At 51.1% G+C, this 17,257-nt stretch overlaps 2 protein-coding genes across 3 annotated transcripts; one reads left to right on the top strand and one right to left on the bottom strand.

Moving 5' to 3' along the window:
* Nucleotides 1-7,827: 7,827 nt before the first annotated feature.
* On the top strand, nucleotides 7,828-12,249 carry SQSTM1 (sequestosome 1). Of its 2 annotated transcripts, XM_082291684.1 has the most exons (8): nucleotides 7,828-8,064; nucleotides 8,211-8,306; nucleotides 9,110-9,339; nucleotides 9,460-9,616; nucleotides 10,078-10,167; nucleotides 10,668-10,912; nucleotides 11,132-11,339; nucleotides 11,949-12,249. In XM_082291684.1, exons 1-8 carry the CDS (start codon nucleotides 7,887-7,889, stop codon nucleotides 12,104-12,106), a joined length of 1,362 nt encoding a protein of 453 aa, XP_082147810.1. In that variant the 5' UTR covers nucleotides 7,828-7,886; the 3' UTR covers nucleotides 12,107-12,249. The 2 variants fall into 2 exon arrangements, with proteins under 2 accessions (XP_082147810.1, XP_082147811.1); XM_082291685.1 differs by lacking the exon at nucleotides 10,078-10,167.
* A 581-nt stretch (nucleotides 12,250-12,830) lies between these two features.
* Nucleotides 12,831-15,993, bottom strand: MRNIP (MRN complex interacting protein; the record flags this gene model as incomplete). The annotated part of the gene is made up of 7 exons (XM_082291607.1): nucleotides 12,831-13,376; nucleotides 13,598-13,700; nucleotides 13,919-14,055; nucleotides 14,333-14,402; nucleotides 15,570-15,667; nucleotides 15,803-15,862; nucleotides 15,934-15,993. 7 exons carry the CDS (start codon nucleotides 15,991-15,993, stop codon nucleotides 12,831-12,833), a joined length of 1,074 nt encoding a protein of 357 aa, XP_082147733.1.
* Between the last annotated feature and the right edge of the window lie 1,264 nt (nucleotides 15,994-17,257).

Genomic DNA, 17,257 nt, shown 5'->3' with positions numbered 1-17,257 from the left:
TCACGCAGCGCCCGCGCCGGGCCCGCCGGGCGGGCGGGGCGGGGCCGAGGGGCGGGGCCGAGGGGCGGGGCTGCCGCGAGAGAAGGGCGCCCCCGTGCGGGGGAATGCGGGACTGCAGAAGGGCGGGGTGAGGGTGAGGGTGAGTGAGTGAGTGAATGTGAGTGTGAGTGTGAGTGTGAGTGTGAGTGAGTGAATGTGAGTGTGAGAGTGTGAGAGTGTGAGAGTGTGAGTGAGTGAATGTGAGTGTGAGTGTGAGAGTGTGAGTGAGTGAATGTGAGTGAGAGTGTGAGAGTGAGTGTGAGTGAGTGAATGTGAGTGTGAGAGTGTGAGAGTGTGAGAGTGTGAGTGAGTGAATGTGAGTGTGAGTGTGAGAGTGTGAGTGAGTGAATGTGAGTGAGAGTGTGAGAGTGAGTGTGAGTGAGTGAATGTGAGTGTGAGAGTGTGAGAGTGTGAGAGTGTGAGTGAGTGAATGTGAGTGTGAGTGTGAGAGTGTGAGTGAGTGAATGTGAGTGAGAGTGTGAGAGTGAGTGTGAGTGAGTGAATGTGAGTGTGAGAGTGTGAGAGTGTGAGTGAGTGAATGTGAGTGAGAGTGTGAGAGTGAGTGTGAGTGAGTGAATGTGAGTGTGAGAGTGTGAGAGTGTGAGTGAGTGAATGTGAGTGTGAGAGTGTGAGAGTGAGTGAGTGAATGTGAGTGTGTGAGTGTGAGAGTGAGTGTGAGTGAGTGAATGTGAGTGTGAGAGTGTGAGAGTGTGAGTGAGTGAATGTGAGTGAGAGTGTGAGAGTGAGTGTGAGTGAGTGAATGTGAGTGTGAGAGTGTGAGAGTGTGAGTGAGTGAATGTGAGTGTGAGAGTGTGAGAGTGAGTGAGTGAATGTGAGTGTGTGAGTGTGAGAGTGAGTGTGAGTGAGTGAATGTGAGTGTGAGAGTGTGAGAGTGTGAGTGAGTGAATGTGAGTGTGAGAGTGTGAGAGTGAGTGTGAGTGAATGTGAGTGTGAGAGTGTGAGTGTGAGTGTGAGTGAGTGAATGTGAGTGTGAGAGTGTGAGTGAGCGTGAGTGTGAGTGAGAGTGTGAGTGTGTGAATGGAGTGTGAGAGTGTGAGAGTGAGTGTGAGTGAGTGAATGTGAGTGTGAGAGTGTGAGTGAGCGTGAGTGTGAGTGTCAGAGAGTGTGAGTGAGCGTGAGTGTGAGTGTGTGAGTGAGTAAATGTGAGTGTGAGTGTGAGAGTGAGTGTGAGTGTGAGTGTGAGAGTGTGAGTGAGAGTGTGAGTGTGGGTGAGTGTGTGTGTGAGTGAGCAAGTGTGTGTCTGCGCATCTGTGTGCGTCTGTGTCTGTGTGTGTCTGAGTGTGTGTGAATGTGTGTGTGTATGTGCGTCTGTGTGTGACTGTGAGTGCGTGTGAGATTGAGACTATGAGTGTCTGTGTGTGTGTGTGTGTGTGTGTGTCCGTGTCCATCTGTGTATGTGTGTGTGTATGTGCATCTGACTGCACATGTGTGTGCAACAGTGCACGTTCATGCGTTACATATATAAAGGTACATTCTTGCAATCCTTTGCTTATTCCTGTCAATGTACGCCTGCCTCCTCATGCCCATCCATATGTTCCCACAAAGATACAGATATATCTGTGGGTGCCTGCGTGGGTCTGTACGTGTGTGTGTGTGTGTGTGCATGGCTGTGTCCATATGCGTCTCTCTGTGTGTCCATATGTCTGTGTGTGTGTGAACATGTGCCCGGGTCCATCTGTCTGCAGCATGTGGGGGTGTGCACGTACCTGTGGCTGTGCCAGGGTGACGCACATCCCCCCACATGGACCCCCGGCAGTGGCCCAATCCCTGCACACGTGGGTGCCCCTGGACAGAGGTGTGTGCTCAGCCCCTGTGCACAGGGATGTCCCCACGGGGTGTGCACAGCTGGGGGGTGCAGGATCAGGTCGGGGGCAGCAGTCCCTGGAGTCATGCAGGTATCCTCACTGCCATTACCACAGAAGTGTTTCATCTTGGTTAAGGAAACAGCAACCAATGTTTATTGAGAGTAAATTGAGGCCAGATGAGTATCACAAAAAGAAGCTGCTGCCTGGAAGGACATTATCCCTCTTCCAAAGGACCTGGCAATCAAGGGTTATGACCTCAAGCTCATGCTTGCCTGGGTGAAGGGCAGAAGAAATCAGATTAAAAATTTTGCTTCTGTTTTCTTTTGTTAATGGGTCCAGCTTATTTCATTATAGACTGTACAGTGAGGTCAGGCTCCACAGGCATTTATTTGCCTTCATCATCTGAACTTGGTTCTGTGGGTGTGCATGAGGTCAGGCAGCTCAGGTGCCTTGTACGTGGGTACATAATTCCTGAACCAGTGAAAGTTGCCATCTTCCATTCCCCAGAGCTCTTTTAGCAAGTAAATATTTCTCTGACGTGTAAATATTGTAGGACTGGCTTCCAGTGATCAAAGTCTGTTGCTTGAAATGTTTGGATCAATTAGGGTGCAATGTACAGCAAGGCGTGTGCCCGTGCCAGAGGCAGGAGTGGCGATGCAGGCACTCAGCAATGCTCAGACACTGCCCCAGAGATGTCCCAAGTGGCAGGCAGGGATGAGCTGGGAGCCAGCCACCGTCTGTGGGCACATCTCCTCCCAGCAACACTCCAGCAGACATGGGAATCCTCCTGAAACAGGAAAATCTGGCCAATGGGTCCTCAGGCCTCTGCTCTGTTTCCTTCTGGAAAAGCGAGCGGCGAAGGGAGCCCTGCACCCAGGAGGGTGCGGGGGCTGCCTCCAGGTGCTCTGAGTGCCTCGTTGAGGGCCATGCACATTTATGAGGAAAAGCCCAGGTCGCCCATTTCTGCAGGTTATGGTCTTGTCTAACTGCATCCTTAGAATCTTCTCCAGTTCATGAAATAAACCACATTTTTCAAATCTTGAAATGGCCTCTCCCGGTGGTTAGAAGATGCGGGAAGGAAATCGGCAGAGGGAGCCCTTTGGACGGCATCAAAGGTTTCTGCCTCCCTCCACTGACAGAAGCCAGGGAGGAGCTACAAGGCCCCGGTACAGATCACTGCTCACACCGGGCACAACCCTGAGCAGGGAAATCCCTGAGCAGGGAAATCCCTGAGCAGAACTCTCTGGAATGCTGAAAAAACCCCAGGGGCCGGGGCCTGGACCTGTGCATCCTGACCTGGATTTTACAAAGCATTGCCCAAGCAACCGTCCCCCTCAGAACATGAGGCAGCGGCAGGTCCCACGTCTCAGGGCAGCCGAGCCCTGCAGCACTTGTCCAGCTCCATGGTGAGCTCCCACACTCCGAGGCTCAGCCCCCAGCCCAGCACACCCTCTGCCTGTGAAGCCTCCACCACAGCAGCAACAGCACTTGCACATCACAGCAAAGACCAGGGGCTCTGTCCCACCCAGCCCACTTGAGTTCTTACCTCAAACCCACGTGTCAAACCCAGGAGCCAACAGAAGGTCCACAGGAATTAATGGCAAAACCCCCCAAGAGGTGGCAGACAAGCAAGAGCTGCTGGTGGGGAAACTTTTAGTCCATTAAATGGCTATTTATTGGCTGTTTATTTTCAGAGGTGCAAACTGCTCCCACCGCTCGGAATATGTGGTGTGTCTGCAGCGGAAGAGAAAAGAGGAACATTAATAATTTCTCCAAGACAATTAATTAGACTCTTTCCCAAGGATGAAGTTTAATCTAATTTCTGCTGTTATACTTTGTCTTCATAAAAGTCTGAAGAAATTAATGAGCTTTATACCACCCTCTCATGATAAAAACCTTGGGTTCTCTTGGAAAAAATTGCAGTACCTGCCATTTTTCTCTCAGACCTGAAAAGGTCCCTTTTAATCTTGAAGTCCATCCCTCTGCTCCTAGTTTTATCTTTTATTCTGTTTTTAAAGTTTTGAGCAAATTTTGAGAAGTTTTGAGAAGTTTTGAGAAGTTTTGAGCTTTTTCAGAGCAAAGATTAAAATGTGAACTGCAGAGACACAAAACTCCAGCAGCAAATAGAGAGAAAAGGTTTTCTTAAGGTGATCTCATGATCTTTGAACAGTTGATGTTGGCAATGTTGAGCGTGCTGCAGAAATGAGGACCCTCCATGGGAAGCACTCCCATAGCAATCCACAGGTCCTGAGGCCACTACAAAAATTAGAAAGAGAAAACATTTATTACGCCTAGGTAGAAAATGTAACCCAGATTTATAGCTGATTTTATCTAGTGCTCTAAAGAGCTCAGCTCTGTAGTTTGGCCCATCTTTGGGCTTGGTCCTTCCCAGGCTGCTTTATGCAAGAAACAAAATAATTTCATTTTCTATGTGTTTTATAGGCTGCTGTGTTCAAACATCACCAGGGCTCGTTTCACTGCAGTATAAATGTTTTCAAATCTCCTTAGCCATGAGAGAGGAAGATGACAACAGAGTGCTTTACCTTCAAAGTGTTGACATGTTGATGCTTTAATTCAGGGCAAAAGCTACAAGTCAGGTTCTCAAAGCAACACTTCCCCCAAGCAATCTGTGTAGGTTGCAAAAAGCTCTTTCTCACCTTCAGGAACATAAGATCCTTATGGAATTGCATGACACCCCCAGCGTGCTTGTACCTTGTGCCTGCTCTCCACCTATTCTTCTATCTGCTCCTCCGTCTCAGTGAAAAAACTGTCCCAGAGTTTTCTGCCCTTAAAAGTTTCACGTCATAGCAATGAGAAACGCTGCTGAGCCTGTGTAAACACCTGACATGGCACAGCTAAACTTCAGGAAAGCATAGCCTCAAAAATGAGACAGCAAAAAACTCCCTGCTCGGCTTCCTGCTCTGCCTGTGCCAATGAGGAAGGAGGGTTCTGCTTCCGAGGCATGAACAGTGTTTTCACTGGGCTGGAGGAGGAGGGAAGCGGTCATGGGACCGGGCTGAGTCACCAGCGTCTGACCCGACATGTCTGGAGCATCCTGCACCTCTCCAGAAGCCTCTGGAAGGAGCGTGTGGGATCGCAGTGTGTGGATGGGGCACTTGGTGCAGCCCGGAGAGCTACACATGGTCCCTCCATCACCACACACTGTCCTACCAGAGCCGGGGGGCACAGGGGCCAAATCCTCCCTTTCTCACCAGGAGTGCTGGGACAGTGATGGGAGCCTCGGGCTGGAGCAATGATTTGGGGGAAAATTTCCTCTGGAAAATCCTCATCAGCCTCTGCTGTGGTTTGCAAGCAAGGAAAAGATTTGACATCCCCCCTCCCCCACCCCACCTTGTTCCCCCCATGGTTTTTTTACAGCAAACATGCAAAGTTTGGACATAAGGAGTATTTCTGGTGATTGTGCCCTCGGAACAAAAAACTCACCAAATATTTTTAAACATTTCCCAGCAGAAGTGGGTGTAGAGAGAAAGCAGAACACTGAAGGGATGTTAATTGCTCCTTTTTAAGCCTTTCCTCTCTAACTTGAATTTTTAAACTCCAACAGCTTTTTTCCTGTTCCTTTTAATGTTCCTTTGCTACACCCATCTGTGAAGCTGGTTGCTCAGCACCTGGGGCCAACAAGCCACTTTTTGGGCAGGGATTGCTGTGCTGCTATGGGATTCCTATGGAATCATAAGAAAATATCCACATAGCCACTGCTTCACGCTGAGAATGCCAAAATCCAGATCCACTAACAAACAGAGGGAGAAACTTCTCAAGTGGATCTGGGAATACAGCGCAGCTCCTCGTGTGGCTTCTTCTAGGGGCTGAGGAACCAGCCAGAGGCAGATTCCCGGGCTGGAGAGAATGGGGGAGAGCGAGATCTGAGCTGAGAAAGGGCTTGCTGGGAGGAAATCCCCGAGCTCGAGGAGGAGACTCACTGAGTCACCCCTGTCCCGTGATCGGTGAGGTAAGCCAACAACAGACCGGTGAAAGCCTGTTTTCCTTATGTTTTGTAAAAGTGCATGATGTCATACCCAGAAAGCTGAGCGTGACTCAGCATGTCCCACCAGGAGAATTGGATTAAAGTGGACACAGAGGAAAACTCAGATTTGTGATTTTACTTCAGCGCATTGCTTGATAATTATAAATGCAACAATCAATTAGCCTGGAGACAGAACTGATATGAAAAGACACAGCAACCTGAGGACAGCCCCCCTGCCTCAAACACCGCTCAAGCACAGGCAGGGGTGGAGAAGGGAATAGGAATTGGTGCCGTCTGGCAACTTGGAACCTAAGGAATGAATGTGCCGGAGCTGGGTCTCAAAATACGAGTCTCTGGCATTATAGATGAGATCAAAAGTGGTCCTTGGGGTCCTCAGAAACAGGGCATGAGATGAACATGCTGGAGGTGCTGCATGGTGAGGCAGATCCAACACTGGCAGAGTGTCCTGTACTGCATGTCCTGCTTCTGCTGGTGCCACAGCAGATTTTATGGAGAAAAAACATAATCCAACAATGTCAAGTCATCAGCTTTCAGACATAAGGATGCACACAGCAAACAGGCAAAAGGGAAGGTGAGTGCAATACAGCTTTGCTGCCTGCCCAAACCTTTCAATACTTCCTGCTGTAAAAGTCGCTGAATCATTTCCTATATCCATCCTTCATCCGTGCTTCCACCTGAATCTGCTGGTGTTTAAACTTTAACTCACTGCTTTGTGGTGGAAATATTAGCCATGTCATACCTATAAACTGAATTTTCTAGAAAACATTTTGACTTAAATGGGGCAAACTTTTCCACTGTAAATACTATTTTCCAGGAAAGGGTTGCAATTTCAACATTGCCACACATATGCCAAAAATGCCTCTACATGAAGGGCCAAGTGTTTTAACATATATACTTTAGGTCAAGAAATAAACTACCTTCCCAATGTGGAAATTAAAATGTATGCTTCTCTTGATTACAGATGATAAATCGTGACACAGTTTCTCCTAAGTTCTTAGTATCTTAAACCAAGAAATACAGCACCGAGAGTCAGAGTGGTCAGGCCCTTGGGTGAAAGGAAATTAACACCAACAAGGAACCTAATAATCATTGATCCATCATTATTTAATTATACTTGGACAGCACAGACGGTGTGTTCTGCCAGCTGAACCCTCCTGTGGCTGGATTAAGAGGCCTGTCAGCTGTATCTGATCTGCAAAAAAATACTGCTGCCAACCAGCTTGGAAAGGCCTCAGCACATCCTCCTGAATGTCAGTTGTGTTTACACCAGTGTCTTTATTTTTAGCCCCCCTTCCAAAACACGGGGTTCGGGGGAGAGTTATTTATTCCTGCCATGCTCGGCACGCAAACCCCTCCGGTGGGTGCTACACGAGCAGGGCTGGCGCGTGGCTCCCCACCTCTGTTCCCCGGCCGAGTTGGCCCTGTTTGCCACGACGGAAGGGACAAGCAGGGCCGGGATGGCCAAGTGCCGCGTTTGCACGTGGCTCGGTGTATCTTGGTGGCCGCTGCCGAACGGTGATGGGACCAGGACAGCCCAGAGCTGCCCCACGGTGCGATTGTTTCCCCACTGGTGTGTCTCGGAGGCCACCCAGAAGGTCCCTATGCCGCACTCACTCCCCGCCGCCCAGGCCCCGCTGGTGCTTTGGCGACCACAACAACCCCGTGCCCCCAGACCCTCCTGGCACTGCCCCGGGGCGCAAACCCGGGCACAGGAGCTGCTCCCGGGGGCCGAGCAGGGCAGGGGGCAGACACGAGCATTTGCACGTATCCGCAGGTTTTCCCGGCTGCAGGAAAACGCGCCTGGAACGCTCTCCCCTCGGCGCTGGATGGGGACGGACCGGGCCCGGGGGGCAGCGGGGGCGTGGCCTGGCCCGAAAGGGGCGGGGCCTCTCGGGGCGGGGCCTGTGCCGTGGCGCTATAAAAGCGGCCGCCGCGGGCTCGCTGTAGCAGCTGCTCGCTCCGCCCTGTGCTTGGCTCTCCCGGCTTTCGGCCGCAATTCCTGCTGCGCCACAGCCATGGCGGCGCTGACGGTGAAAGCCTATCTGCTGGGCAAGGAGGAGACGGCCCGCGAGATCCGCCGCTTCTCCCTGCCGCCGCCCGCCCGCTACCGGGCCATCTACGACCGTGTCGCCGAGCTCTTCCAGGGGCTGCTGCGGGCCGGGCCGCCGCCCGCCTTCCGCATGCACTACAAGGGTGAGCGGGGCAGGGGCTGCGCTGCGGGCCGGGCCCCGGGGGGGGTGTTCCGGGGGTGGCAGGTGTCGGGGTGCGGGGTTCTGGGTACCCCGTTACCCCCCATGACACCCGACCGGGCTCCTCATCCTGCCCTTCGCCATTTACAGATGAGGACGGGGACCTGATCGCTTTTTCCACCGACGAGGAGCTGGAGTTGGCGATGCCGTATGTGCAGGATGGCGTATTCCGTGTTTACATCAAAGGTACGGCCGCGCAGCTCCGGAGGGTTACAGCGGGTCCCGGCTGAGCGCTTCCTGGCAGCGCTCCCAAAACAGGACAAGCCAGCCCCGGCCCTTCCCCGTGTCCTCAAGGGCCTGGTGGAAGCTGCGGCCTCTGCGGGGAGGTTAAATAAAGGGCAGTGCAATATGACAGAACATGAATTTTCCCCGATGAGATGGGATAAACAGACCACAGGTTTCCTCCTTGCCCTGTCAGCTGGTCCAATGCGAGGCTCTGTTGTCATTCTTGTTCCCTGGATACACTAAACTGGCACTGGTAGTTTAAATATTCACAACAACGTGTTAGCCTTAATTCCATTCTCCCGGTGCATAGTTGCTTGATAGTACCTTGTGTTCAGGTAGATGCTTTCAAAGCTTTATCTGCAGTTCATCTAGTGAGCCACACCTGTTGTCCCTGTTCTCATGTTATGCTTCCTGGCATTCGCCTTCCTAATTCCTTCTCCAGAAACATTTTGTTCTTGCAGCGCTTGGGAAGGTAGGATGAAAAGCTAGATTAGGTGGTGCAGTACTAATCTAAAATAAGCATGCCAAGAGATATTTAGGGTAAGGCATGCTTGGTTTCAGGGAAGGTCTCTTTGCAAAACCTCTTTGCACGTGGTTTAAGGTGTCTTACATGAGCTTGGCTTAGATTCGGTAGCCAGTGTAAAAATAAACTGACCTAGTAAGTCAACACTGCTTTGATGGGCTGTTTGTGCTTCCTCTTCTGCCTGATTTCCAGCCTGTAAATAGTAACCTGTTCTTGATGCAAAGTTTCCTTTTCTTAACAGAGAAAAAGGAGTGCAAGCGGGAGCACCGCTCACAGTGCAGCCAGGAGCCTCCCCGCAACATGGTGCACCCCAATGTCATCTGTGATGGCTGTGAGGGACCCGTGGTGGGGACCAGGTTCAAGTGCAGTGTCTGTCCAGACTATGACCTGTGTAGCACCTGTGAGGGGAAAGGAATCCACAAGGAGCACAACATGGTGATGTTCCAAAGCCCACTGCTTAATCCATTTGAGGTGAGCAAAATCTATGCATGGGAACTGATGAATGGGAGATTCCTCAAATTCAAGTTCTGAGTTTCAGTTGCTCAGAACGTGGCTGTGTGAACAGTGTTACATGAATGTTACCCTTTACAGTGGCTTCCTCGAGGACGCTGGCTCCGTAAAATGCGCCATGGTGTTCCACCCTTCCCGTGGATGCACTGCTGGGGGTATCCTGGGCCTGCAGCTCCCTGCCAGAACTCAGAGCAAGCTGAAGCCACTGCTGCAGCCCCCAGTGCACCTGCTGCAGAAGGTAAGAGGCGATGCCCTGGTAGACAAGGTGGTAGTGGTGGAGCCTCAGACTAGCTGAGGTTCTGTAGCACAGGGTAGAGTCTGGGTGGAAAATAAACACAGGAACTAATGTAATTTGCTTGAAATAATTGGCACAAAGTATGATTACTTTAAGGTGTGCTTGGGCTCATGCAATCAATGAGGATACAGATAAAGTATCTGGAACCAAACCAAGCCAAGCTGTTAGGTCAAGCATGTCACTGTTCTACTCCAGATCTGCCTTTCAGCATGGCTAATGAGCCGTAACAATGCTAGTGCTGGCTTTCTGTTCCAGGGGTAGTTCAGTTAGTTTTTCTCTGTAGTGCTTTGTTGTGTGATGTATGTGAGTGACAGGAATGAGCATTAAGCTGCTGTGGGGACACACCCTCTGTAGGTGCCCTTTCCCTCTGAGCTTGTGTGTGCTAACAGAAATTGTTTTTCTAGAAGCTTCTACTAACAGCCAGCCTCAGGACCCCAATGTCACCTTCCTAAAGAATGTTGGGGAGAGTGTTGCAGCTTTTCTGAGCCCCCTGGGTAAGTGACTTACAATTTGTTACCAGTCCCTGAGACTGGTTTACAGGCCTGTTTAACAGGAGCAGCAGTCAGCTGTTGTGACTGGTCTTGAAACCATCTCCTAAGCCTCAAAGGCTTAATTTAACTTGGATACTAATAATGCCTAGGCTTAGAATGGCCACTTTGAGACAAAGTGAGGAAAGATTTCATAACATGTCAGCACTGTAACTTTAAGTCAGTGGTGACTCTGGATTTTGCCTGGTTTATGTGGACATAGATATAACTTCTGCTCTGGCCCTTTAAATATATGGCTTGTCTGTGTAGATGAAGATGATGATATGGTGCTTAGCTATTCTTTATTAAAGAAGGCTTTGCATTTTAATTCCTGCATGTTACATGGCAAACTGTAGGATGAGAGAAACCTTAAGAGTGTAGAGCAGGAATTGATCCATTTAGGATCATTTAGGACTGTGCTTTGGAAAAATTTCTTAGGACTTTGTCCACCTCAAATGCATTTCTAGGTATTGAAGTTGATATCGATGTGGAACACAGAGGAGAGAGATGCAAAGTGACTCCCACTTCTGCCAACCAAGAGAATACCAATGCTGAGGCAACCAGCAGTGCTCCAACCCAGAATGTTCAGACCAAAGCAGACTGGAATAATACAGACTCTGCTACACAAGTAAATGTTGTTGCAGAACAGATACAAGACATGGTGATAGATCCTGTGCCCACACAAATGGAAGATGGAAGCTTCCACTCCCAGGTACAGGAACTATGACAGTAATTGAATATCATCACTTAGCATGCATGGTGGGAGTGAATATTAAAATGAGAGCAGATTAAATTATATACAGCACTGTTACAGGTGTAAAAGGTGGTGGGACTTCTTGTGGATGTAATTCTCTGTATTAAAGGCAGACAGGAGTGTGCATCCTGCCTGAAAAGCACTACAGCACCTGGACCTTTTTTCTATCCACTTCAGGAGCACAGTGAGTCCAGCAGTTCATCGGGGGGTGAGGAGGACTGGACCCACTTATCATCCAAAGAAGTGGATCCTTCCACAGGTGAACTGCAGTCTTTGCAAATGCCAGACACAGATGGTCCCAGCTCCCTGGATGTGCCTCGGGATCCTCCCCAGCCAGGACCTACAGGACTGCGAGAAGCTGCTCTCTACCCACACCTCCCCCCAGGTAGGAGAGTGTGTGCAGGTTTCATAGCTGAGAGTAGCTCTGGCTTGGGAACTGTCAGCTTGGCCTGACACAAGCAGACTTGTTACAGAGCTGGTAGAAACCAAGGTTGTGTAAGTTAGAGGTAAACCTGTCCCTGACTTGGGCAGGTTTGGCAGCTCTTGCACCCTGTTAGAGGTGATCAGGTGGTTCTTCTCTTGAATGTTGCTAAGTCTTAACCAGATGTCTGACCTTAGGCTAATAACACTATTTCAAAAACATGAGATAGGTGCTGTCCTCAGTTGTGTCCTTGCTGTGTACTGCTCAAGAGAGCTGTTTAATGCAGGATGGGGACCAGTACATCCTGTGGCTTTAGGGCAGCACTTTTCTGGTGGGAGCAGTAACAGTATCCAAGGCCCCTTCACTGAGATCAGCAGCACTGAGTCCCACAGCAAGGCCAGCTGAGCCTGACTAAGTGGTTTCCTTAGCTCTGATTATGTATTGTTTATCTCAAACATCTGCACTCGTGGGAGACACAGAAGAGCGTGTCTCCTCACAAAGTGCTACCAGAGCCTTGCCTGGTTTGCCAATTACATGAAATAGCTGAACTCTCAAATATTATTCTCTTCACAGAAGCAGACCCTCGCCTCATTGAGTCCCTGTCCCAGATGCTCTCCATGGGCTTCTCTGATGAGGGTGGATGGCTCACTCGGCTCCTGCAGACCAAGAACTGTGACATTGGGGCAGCACTAGATGCCATCCAGTATTCTAAGCAGCCACCTCACTTGTAGTAGTAACAAAAAGCAATTTTCTAGCTGAAAGCAGATAATGCAGCACAAGCTACTGCGGTTAATCTTTCTTCCTACTCTGGGTTTCTGTCTCATGTTATTCAGTGCTTGTAGAATGGAAGAAAAATAAATACTACTGCATGTGATGTCTGTGTGAGCATTTCAGTATTACAGCTATGTTATTTACTGGACTAGGCTAAAACCACAAAGCATATCTGCTAAAGCTCAAACTACAAAAAGGCATATCTGCCTTTTTGCAGATACTTTGATGTGCACTTTAGGGCTACACTGAAGAAGAGAAATGCAATCCCTTTGCTGGCTCTGGAGCTTGCTCACAGCTCTGGAAGAAAGGGTTGCTACAGGAGATCGAAACAATGATGTAGTCCATGGGGGAAAAGAGCTGTAGTTTATAAGGAGTCAATCACAGAACTTAATTGTACTGGCCAGGAATCCTTAAAGCCTGGAGCTTTCTCTCCCGAAGCTGACCTACTTCCATTCCTATTTCTAGCTGCTGAGGTTGCTAGACAACACTGTAACCTGAGAGCAACAGTCTCTTCCCCCTCCTTCCCTTCCCCCCAAACACAACCATCAAGCAACTAAACAACTTTAATAGTACAGTTCTCTGTGGCTTTGAGTGAAACCACCTTCAGTTCAGAACTGTGCCTCAGTAAACAACATATTAAATGCATTAGAGACAATACAGGCATGCGCAAGATGCCTGTACTTATCACAGATCATCATCAAACTCCTCACCTGTGCAGAAGAGTTGCTCACAAGAAAGGCTGCTCAGCTTTGGCACAGGGTTAGAGTTAGTAAGGGTGTTTGCCCTCCTAGTGGTCTCTGCACCAGATCCTCCCCTTAGCACCTGGCTCTGAGGTTCTCTGAGCACATCCTCAACTGTGCAACTGCTGCTGGGTGGTCTTGAGGCCAGATCCTCAGTGCTAGCAACACACTTTTTAAATTCAAAACCTCTACCCTGAGGCAGAGTTTGTCCAGCCTGTCCTAAGCACCTCCAAGCCCCACCAGCCACGGTACTGTCCAGCCCCACACCTCCACTGCCCTCCTGTCGTGCCATGGCCACTGTGCCAGCATTTTCACTAGAGTTGTCAGATGATGAGAGAAATTTTCTCCACTTGGATGGTTTGGTACAGGGAGTTGAAGGTTGTGTATTCTCCTCAGGCACTTCAGACTCACAGACAGCAGGAACCACACTGCCTCCAGAACCAGCATCCCCATCATGTCCATCAGGCACTGTTACAAAGCATTTCTTGTGCTGTAAGAAGGGAGAGAACTTAGTTATAAATGCAGCACAGAAGCATTAAAGGTGGCATTGGCTTTGTCTGAATAAAACCTTTCAGAGAGAAACCGCCAACATATTTTTTTTCTCCCCAGTCATTCATTGGCTTGCTTGGAGAAGAGCAGAGAAAGCCTCATAGAAATTCAAAATTATGATGATACAAAAGAGGTCAGAAGCATCTTCTGTAGCTAAAATACCTCAGTGGTTTTAACCTTTTTGGCTTGGTAGACAAGCTGAGAAACTCCACTTTCTTCTGCAAGCTCTGGAACATCACTGGAGAGGAAGCACTTCTGGTGTTTCCTGGCCAAGAAAACCATTCACAAAGAGGACAGATTAGATCCACTGTGATTCTTTCCACAGATCACCAGAGAGGTTCATACAATACATGGCTCTTTATCCCCAGATGCCAAACCCCTACTCAGCTCAGGTCATACACTACAACCTGCACTTAGCTCAGATCTCAGAGATGAGCTGCCTCCACTCGGGGGCAGGAATTACAAACCAAGCTCTCTCTGTACCTTTGTTCTCCCACAGTGTTCTTTCTCTGGAAACAGAACTGTTGCCTTTCTAGAGCTGCCTCCTCCTCGTCGTCTTCCTGATCCTCACTCTTCTGGTCCAGATATTTACTCCAGCGACTGCCTTCTGTCCTTCCCTCCTACAACACTGGAGAATTACTAAAACCAGCAAAACATGGGGGTTCTCAGTTCTGGTATTGTTTCACATGTGCCAAATGCCTCAAATCATGAATCAGTTTAGGACACGTTCCTGTATCACGTTCCCAGGTTCAGTTCTGAGTGAAACGGTTTCTGTGTACATCTCCCTCTGCAGAAGCCTCTGCTTTGATACACCATTTCAGCTGTCTGAACCACATCAAGGGATCACTGGTTTCACTGGGATTCACCCAGGACACAATGGCTTTGTAGGGATCTTACCTGCTGGACTGAACTGTCCTCACGTTGTGCTGCTCTATTTTTGCTGTCATTTACAGATTCTTCTGCACACCTAAAACAGAGATTTAAACTACTATTTCTAGAGCACACTCCTGTCTGTTGATTTATAGGCTTCAACTCACCCAGTCACAGCACAGGGGATTGAAGAGAAAGCATGGATAGGAACGCCGGATAGGAGACATATCAGAAAAAACAGGATCTATGGAATAACTTAGGCCAAATGAATGATTTGCAAGATACATTGCACAAATACTTGATGAAAGCTAGTCAGAGGGTAGCCCTCCTTGTTGCTACACAGAGTTGCAAGTTTGATCTAAAGCCACTAGTCATGAAATGACAAATTTTAATTGAGCACAACTAGGGATATAACAGTGTTTGTTTGGTACAACAGCTTAAACTCACTAATTTTATCCCATGAAAGCAAGGAAAAAGGGAAGTTGTTTCACAATGTTTTGAATTTCACAATTCTTTGAGAATAAAAATAGCAACACTTTTTGATAAAGTGAACAATGAGTTTTCTTCCCCAAGCTTAGCCCTGAAGCACTGTGTAGTCAGAACTAAGTTATGTAACTACCCTTGACTGATCTCTGAAAATAACTTTGCGTAAAAAGGAGGCTGGACCAGTTCAAGACCACGTCCAGATTGGATGATTTATAAGCAGATTCAGGAATGAAATAAACAGGAAGGTGTTACTCAGATTTTCCAGCCCAGCAGGAATTACACTGAAGTGTTTGCACCGAACCAGTCTTTTATCAATAGCAGCACTGATTACTCAACAGATTTACAGTGTGAACCCCTTAAATGCTAACAGTTAGGCAGCAACTTCTTCAAATGGAGTTTTCTGAGGATGTAAACTGTAAAATGGACGCCTCCACAGTCAGCTCATCAAACAGTACTTAAGAAAGACCAAATTTTAAAAAACAACACAACAAACCCAAACCCTATTGCATATGTATTAATGAGTAAAGGCCTTACCAACACATGCTACTGATCACCTAAAGTTACATGAAAGAAATCCTTGTCAAAAGAAAACATGCTGGGACACTAAACCTTGCTCCTAATGAGGCGAGGACAAAACTGGCACGGTCAAGGCTTCTCAACAGGCCAGAAAACCCTCCTGTGACATGCTCAGGTTGGGCAACAGGCACCCAGAGTGTGAAGATGCACATCAGCTGCAGCACATCGAAAACAACGAGCAGGTAAAGGTTAAACACTGTACCAAGATGTCCAACCAAGCGCCTCCTCTGCTTCACCCTGCAGCAAGTTCAGCTTCTGGACGTGGCGCCTGCACTCCAGGCCCGAGCCCTGGCCATAGACCTGCAGGGAATGAATGAGCACAAGGCTGAGGGAGCAGCCAGAGGGGCACAGCACGAGGTGAGGCGGCACCCCAGGAGCCACCGAGGTGCGAACCAGGGCCAGAACCCGCGGCTGAGGGTGTGGGGCCGCCCTCACCTTCTGCACGGCCTGCCGCTGGCCGCACACGCTGCAGCTCCACCGCCCGCTGCGCTTGGCCTGGGAGGGCACAGAGGGGTCGGTCAGAGCCCGGAACCCACTGCCCCCGTCCCGTCCCGCCCCATCCCCACCTGCTGCCCCTGGAAGCGGCGGCAGCGGCAGCACCGCAGCACCCAGACCCGCTGCGCCATTGCCGTCACGTGACCCCGCGAGAGCCGCCAGCGCCCCCCAGCGGCGGCACCGAGCAGCGGCACCGAACAGCGACAGCGGCACCGGGCAGCGGCACCGGCACCGGGCAGCGACACCGGGCAGCGACAGCGGGCAGCGACAGCGGGCAGCGACAGCGGCACCGGGCAGCGACACCGGGCAGCGACACCGGGCAGCGACAGCGGCACCGGGCAGCGACACCGGGCAGCGGCACCGAACAGCGACAGCGGCACCGGGCAGCGACACCGGGCAGCGACAGCGGCACCGGGCAGCGACACCGGGCAGCGACACCGAACAGCGACAGCGGCACCGGGCAGCGACACCGGGCAGCGACAGCGGGCAGCGGCACCGGGCAGCGACAGCGGGCACCGGGCAGCGACACCGGGCAGCGGGCAGCGGCACCGGGCAGCGACAGCGGCACCGGGCAGCGGCACCGGGCAGCGGGCAGCGGCACCGGGCAGCGACAGCGGGCACCGGGCAGCGACACCGGGCAGCGGGCAGCGGCACCGGGCAGCGACAGCGGCACCGGGCAGCGGCACCGGGCAGCGACACCGGGCAGCGACACCGGGCAGCGGGCAGCGGCACCGGGCAGCGACAGCGGGCAGCGGGCAGCGACACCGGGCAGCGGGCAGCGGCACCGGGCAGCGACAGCGGCACCGGGCAGCGGCACCGGGCAGCGACACCGGGCAGCGACAGCGGCACCGGGCAGCGACAGCGGCACCGGGCAGCGACAGCGGGCAGCGACAGCGGGCACCGGGCAGCGACACCGGGCAGCGACAGCGGGCAGCGACAGCGGCACCGGGCAGCGACACCGGGCAGCGACACCGGGCAGCGACACCGGGCAGAGACAGCGGCACCGGGCAGAGACAGCGGCACCGGGCAGCGACAGCGACACCGGGCAGCGACACCGGGCAGCGACAGCGGCACCGGGCAGAGACAGCGGCACCGGGCACCGACACCGACACCGGCACCGGGACGGGCTCTCCGCTCTCACCAACCAAACACATCAAGCCACCCGCCGGAGCCCCCTTCACGAGGGCAGACCCCGCACAGCTTTGCTGGGCCGGCTGGCGGTGCGTTAACTTCGTGTCTGCACCTGCATCGGCACCGGTCAGGTTTGCACCTACCTGGAGATGTGCTGGTCTGTGTTATATTAAAAGTAAGTATACAGAGAAATAAGGAAAGGGGGAGAGGGGGGAGAAGAGGGGGAAAAAGAATAGGGGGAAAAGAAGGAAAAAGAAGGGGGGG

The sequence above is a fragment of the Coloeus monedula genome (genome assembly GCF_965178545.1).
Source record: "Coloeus monedula genome assembly, chromosome: 15".
NCBI classification, from domain to species: Eukaryota; Metazoa; Chordata; class Aves; order Passeriformes; family Corvidae; genus Coloeus; species Coloeus monedula.
This window is presented reverse-complemented; position numbering and strand designations above follow the sequence as displayed.